This window comes from Neomonachus schauinslandi, chromosome 1 (genome assembly GCF_002201575.2).
Source record: "Neomonachus schauinslandi chromosome 1, ASM220157v2, whole genome shotgun sequence".
Lineage (NCBI taxonomy): Eukaryota > Metazoa > Chordata > Mammalia > Carnivora > Phocidae > Neomonachus > Neomonachus schauinslandi.
Window position 1 is genome coordinate 155,158,927 of NC_058403.1, and position 6,764 is coordinate 155,165,690.

The 6,764-nt window shown below is 40.0% G+C and overlaps 1 protein-coding gene across 1 annotated transcript; it reads right to left on the reverse strand.

The window, feature by feature from the left end:
• Positions 1–363: 363 nt before the first annotated feature.
• Positions 364–1,438, reverse strand: ZNF660 (zinc finger protein 660). The gene has a single exon (XM_021677544.1). It carries the CDS (start codon positions 1,436–1,438, stop codon positions 446–448), a length of 993 nt encoding a protein of 330 aa, XP_021533219.1. The 3' UTR covers positions 364–445.
• Between the last annotated feature and the right edge of the window lie 5,326 nt (positions 1,439–6,764).

The window sequence follows — 6,764 nt, forward strand, 5'->3', positions numbered from 1 at the left end:
TAGAAAAGTATAAAGAAAATAGAAATCACCTATAATCCTATCACCCAATGATAATCACTGTCAACGTTTTGGTTTGGTATTATTTCATTCCCATTTTTCTCCTATAGGTAAATATTTTTTAAAAATTTGGATCAAATTTGTTTTTTATCTTCCATTTTATACAAATACTTTTCCCCATGACATTAAATATTCTTTAAGAATGTTTATAATGGCTGCAAAACCATCATGCAGATAGACTATCATTTATTTAAACCCTATACTACTGAAAATCTAGTTCTCTTCCTTCAGTTATATATGATGCTAGCATGAATATCCCTCTGTTAATCTTTGTTTGCTTCTGGTTACTTTCCCTGTATGGAGTCTTAGAAATTGAATTAAGGTTGAGAATAATGAAAAATTGTTTTTCCAAAAAGTAGCAATTAGGCCTACTAACAATATATGTTATTTATGATGTTTCTTTCTCCTCATTATGTTTTCTCTGGTGTTGAAGAAGCTGTGAGCTATAACGATAGGCTTTCCCACACTCACTACATTTATAGGGTTTCTCCTTAGTGTGGGTTCTCAAATGTAGAATAACTTGAGAAGTCTGCCTGAAGGTTTTTCCACATTCGTTACATTTATAGGGTTTCTCTCCAGTGTGAACTCTCTGATGATCAACAAGGTTTCGGTTAGAAGTAAAAGCTTTCCCACATTCATTACATTTGTAAGGTTTCTCTCTACGGTGAAGTCTCTGATGTTCACTAAGGGTCTTCCTTAAAATGAAAGCTTTTCCACACTCATCACACTCGTAAGGCTTCTCCCCTGTGTGAATTCTCTGATGGTCCATAATCTTTGTATTAGAAACACATGTTTTCCCACACTCCTTACATTTGTAAACTTTTTTTCCTTTGTGCATTCTTTGATGTTGAGTAAGGTTTGAACTACGGCTAAAGGCTTTCCCACACTCGATACAAGTGTAGGGCTTTTCCCCAGTGTGAACTCTATGATGTGAAATAAGACCTGAACTCCGACTAAAGGCTTTCCCACACTCCTTACATTCATAAGTTTTCTCCCCACTATGGATTCCCTGGTGCCGAATGAGGTGTGACTTACCACTGAAAGATTTCCCACATTCACTGCATGTGTAGGGCTTCAGTCCAGTGTGGATTCTTCGATGAACAACAAGGTTGGAGCTATGACTGAAGGCTTTTCCACACTCCTTACACTTATAGGGTTTCTCTCCTGTGTGGATTCTTTCATGTACTGTAAGATTTGCACTCTGACTAAAGGCTTTCCCACACTCAGTACATACATACTGTTTCTTTTCAGCCTGAATTCTCATGTTTGTTGCAGGATCTAAGCACTGACTACCATCTTTTTCAGATTCTTGCTCACTCACTTCTCTAAGTGTTTCATTGTCTTTAACTGTCTTATGCCTGAAGCTTCTTGTCTTTCTCATTTTGTCTTGCTTGAAGCATCACAGTGGCCTGTTGAATCTTCTCTTTCTCTTCAGAAGGAGCTTTCTAAATTTTGACTTCCCTGGCAACACCTCTGTGGAGTTCTCTTGAAAGTGTGAGATTCTGATTTTTCAGGAATGATACTTTGGAATCAACACCTCTTCAGTCCCAGTTCCACCATCTGACAGAAGAAACAGAAATTGCATATGTCACCTATTCTCTATCCAAAGATAACAAGATGTGGTACACCACAAGGTCTCACTTGGAAGGGGAAGTGTTCAAAGACAGAGGGAACTGATCAAAAACGAGATGAGAAAAATGAGGGTAGACCCAGAGGCCAAGGTAAAGGCTTACGGAAAGATAGGAGGGGAACCCAACAGGTCCAGCATCAGGATAAGCAATGAGTAATATAAAATCCACCCAGGTTTCCTCCTGTCTTACACTCTACTCCCAGAATTGGAGCCATCAAACTCCTCATCTCGTCCCTAGAAAAAATGAACTGAAAGATCCTTAGTTCAGTAGCTCTTCAAATCAGTTTGGCTTTTAGTTCTTGCTGACCTATTCCCCTAATACCAATGATATAATGGCTGGCACAAAATAGATGCTCAAGAATTGTTTCATAGATCAGCAACTGGGATTGCCTTAGGGTATGACTAAGATTTCATCTTTTGCTCTAAGTCCAGGTATGAGGCCCCTGTCTATATCTCTGTTCTTAAGCCCTGTCTTAATAAGGGGTAATACCATTCTTCCAGTACCAGAGCCTACTGGAGCCTAGTCACACCATAGCCTACTCTGTAGGGACTGCTCTGTAGCTGGATCCAGCCGCATGCGCTCAGTCTGTCTGTTTCTCACCAAGCGATCACTCTGACAAGCTATCACCCAATCTACTGTGCAAACCTGAGAGGCTGAGTTGGGGAACAGGGCTAGCTAAAGCATGGCAGGGTAAGGCCATGCTCTGATAAGACCTTGCATGGTAGAATGGTAACGTATCTAACATTGGCAAAAGGGTGAAAGTAGGAGACAGCACAACCAAAAGGGGCCAATACATGAAACCGATGTCAGGAACGAGCAGAAACTTCCTAACGGGTTTGACATGAAACTTGGGATACACAGAAAGGGATTGGGGTCATAAAAGAAAACGGAAAGATGACTCCATGATATTAACACATAATTAATGTTCTTTTTACTATGTTCCTCTCCAAATGTGTCCATTTTTATAGTATATATGGTTACAAATATACGGTAGATATAATTTTGCATCCTACCACATGTAATTTTCTACATTGCTATTTCATCATTATAAGATCATTTTATGATTATATAATACACTACCAATTGAATTCATTACGATTTACCTACAATTTTGCTAGTGTTAGATGTTTTTGTTGCTCCCTGCAGTTTAACCACTTCAATAATGCTATCATGATCACTTTACGCAAAGTTTTCCTCCTAATGAAATATATTCCTAGCATAAAAGTTCCATAAAGGAGTTACTGGGTCAGAGGGAATGAAATTTTTTTTGCAGTACTGCCTATTGCTTTTCAAAAAAGTTTGACCAGTTTCCACTGTCTCACAGCTTTTGATAAGCTGAGTCACACTCTGAAGGAGGAACATGTCCAATGGTGAGTGCTCAAGACCAGCAAGAAAGGAAGAGAACTTCCAACTGAGGTTACAGTTCATAGTTCAGGAATATAGCTGCCACTGATGCCATACAGGGACACACAGATGTGTGTGCTCAAGATGAAAAGGGGGGGGCAGAGAAAATGGTGGTAGGGGGGTGGATTCTTGCCAGGATCCTGAAGCACACTCACATCCAGCTGTTGCTACCTCTCCTAATCAAAGAGGAGAAAACTCAGTGAGAAGCCAGGTGCCTGCAGAGCAGAGTAGAACAGTAAGTGAAGCCATTTCCAGAGTTCTCTGGGAAAGCTGATGGTTCTGAGTTTCTTTTCCATTTGTAATCTTCTCTGAAACTCTTTTCTTCATACATGCCTTAAAGTAGTAATTATTGAGCATTCTACTCTGTATATTCTGTTTTGGATCTAACAGGGAAAATTTTAAAAAGCATTATTACAGGGGTGCCTGGGTGGCTCAGTCATTGGGCGTCTGCCTTCGGCTCAGGTCATGATCACAGGGTCCTGGGATCGAGCCCCGCATCGGGCTCCCTGCTCTGTGGGAAGCCTGCTTCTCCCTCTCCCACTGCCCCCTGCTTGTGTTCCCTCTCTCACTGTGTCTCTGTCAAATACAATCTTTAGAAAATAAATAAATAAATAAAAAGCATTATTACAGAAAAGTAGAAAATAACTATTTGTGGTATGAATGAATGGATGAATGAACAGGTGGGTAAGTTTATATAATTACTATGATAGAGGCCTCTCATTTTGCTAGCAAATTGTCTTCTGCTAACTTGTATTATTTTTTAATTCTTTTTATAGTGTTTCTTATGAAAAGTTGGGAAATTACCTTAGAGGATCCCCATAATTACTAGAACAAAACATTTTAGAGAGTCAGAATGAGACAATGCCTTGAAGCCAACACCAGCATGTCTCATTTCTACGCATAACTGATCTAAATCGTCTTAGCTAGCTACTACAGTAACTATTCTATTGTTAAAAGCTGCTATGGTAAAGATCAGTATCGTGGCTTTCAAGAAAGAGGTGTCCGTGGAAACTGTTAATAGCCAGGTATTTACATGGCTCCGTCACAAAGCAATAAATACCATTACTGGACATAAAAAAGTAAAGAAATAAAATAAAGCATTGTTACATACTGAATGTGTCCTCCCCCCCACCAGATTCAGATGTTGAAGCTCTAACCCCCAATGTGACTGTATTTGAAGATGTGACCTTTAAGGAGGTAATTGAAGTTAAATGAGATCATAAGGGCTTGATCTGATAGGATTAGTGTGTCCTTGTAAGACAGAAGAGAGCTCACTTTTGCTTCCACTCCTTCCTCCCCTCCCCCCAACAAACTGAGGATAGCCACATGAGCACACAACAAGAAGGTGGCCATCTATTAGCCAGGAAAAGTCCTCACCAGAAACTGAATCAGGTGGTCACCTTGATCTTGGACTTCCAGGCTCCAGAACTGTGAGAAAAGGAGTATCTGTTGTTTACACTGCCCAGTTTGTGGGATTTTGTTATGGCAGCCTGAGCACACTAACAGAAGCATGAAATATTACATCTACCTTTCAGGAGCTTACAGTGGAGTAAATGGTGAAAAATGAGGAGACCAAATTAAGATTTACAAAGTACCCAATCAGGAGGTGAAGGGTGCTAGGGAAGGGAGCAATTACTGGGGCGAGGAATGCTCGGGGAGAGGTGCTTTAAGAAGGCAAACCTTTGGCTGAGCCCCAGAACATGAAGGAATTGTTTCCTCAAAAAGAAGCTCGTGGGGGAGAGGGAGGCAAAAAAAAAAAAGGAAGGTTGCACAGGGCCAGTGTACTCAGAAATAAGTGGGAGATTACACTATCACGTAGCTTCATGATGGTGGGGATTTTATTCATTTTGTTTACCTTTGTCTTCCCAGCATCTAGCACAGTTCCAAGCATGTAGTAGACACCAAAATAATTTTTTTTGAATGAACAAATGAAAGAATTAAGTTGCCTGAAGTGATATGAGCCAGAACACTGAAATTATGGGGCATATATCGATATAATTTAATGGTCAATGGGTAACAAGCCATCCTCATTTTCTTTCCCCACTCTACATTTTTTTTTCTACCTCGTTCTCCTCTCTCACTTGTCAAGAATACAGTTTCTAGCATCATTCTAGCATCATTATTAATAGTGGCCCCCTTAACTCACAAAAATATTCCAGTCTGGACAATATATTTCATATCATCCTGCCTAAAAGTGAAATTAGGAAAAGAATGCTTTAGGGTATAATACTGTATATCAACTATACTTCAATTAAACATTTTTTTTTTTTAAATGATTTAGGAAGATTAGCCCAGATGGATTAGAGGTGAAAAAAAAAAGAATGGAGGAAGGGAAATGAGTTGGGAGACAAGTTTAGGAATGCAGTATGGGTGACCACTAGAGGGTCTGCCACTTTCTAGGTATCCGATAAATGTTTGTGAATGACTGAACAAATGAATGAGATAGTGAGACCCTAATCCAGGATAATGATAGGAAAGAGAACGATGAAATCCAGTGATTTCCAGGAAAGCATACACTTGTATCAGATTGGACACAGAGGATGACTAAAAGAAAGCATTCAAGGTTATCAGATCCAGGTCTGAATATCAATAATGGTAATGTCACTAAGAAAATGAAGATGTAGGAAAATACTTTAGATGAGAAGAGGAAGAATATGTCAGGAATGCAAATTTGAGAATAAGACAGAGGGGACAAAGGAAGTCATGCAAAGGAAGCTCACTGAGATAGAGATTTTGGTTAGAAGAGCAGGAACGGAGAAAGAGAAATGCACAAGGATGTGCCATAAGGAAGCCCAAGGTGGTTCTGGGGGGCCTGAGAAGGAAGCAAGACTTATCAGAAGATCAGGGAGGGCCAGTCTGAGGAGAGGTTGGTCAAAAAGAAACCTAACTATTTGTCCTCTGCCTGACTGGATGGGAAATTCCCTCAAAAAACCTGAAAGAATTCCCAGGCACTAGGAGAGAAGGTGAACTCTTGGCTGGAGAAGTAAAAGGAGGGACAGGGCCAGTAGAACACTAAAAGAGATCCAAGCAACTGTGAATAAAAGCATAATCTCAGAGACAACTGGCAAATGGATGAGAACAAATGAAGCCCCACAAATCTCTGACCTACAAATCCCTGAGACTGATGGGTGAGTGTTCTGATCTTAGGACCACCATTCACTTCAGGCTGTGAGAAACTCACAAAGGGCAGAGTCCTATTCCCAGAAAGAGAGAGAAAGAGGTTTTATCTTGGGAGGTTGTATTCCTTTAACTCACCAGCAGCACCTGCCTGTACAGGTTTCTGTGAGCAGTAGTCACATGGTCCTTGGTTACTGATTAGCTGCAACGGAGTGAGGAGTAAGAGGGAATACCTGAAAAATTCCAGAGAAGACAGATGAACGAAATATAAAAATTGAAAGAAAAAAAAAAACTGGGAGAAAATATCAGGGGACTACTTGATCTCAGGAAGCAAAAGGCCTATGCCTTAAGCATAAAACAAAGCCCGACATCATAACAAAAGCAGATAGATTTGATCATACAGAAATTCCTGCACTTCAAAAAAATACCATAACAAATCTGTAATATAAACTAGAGTTGCCTTATATTAGAATTAATTGGGTGTATGTCTGTGTCACTCCTCCTCACAAGTATACATTAAGCTCTAAGTCCCCGAGGGCAAGGCCCATGGTATTC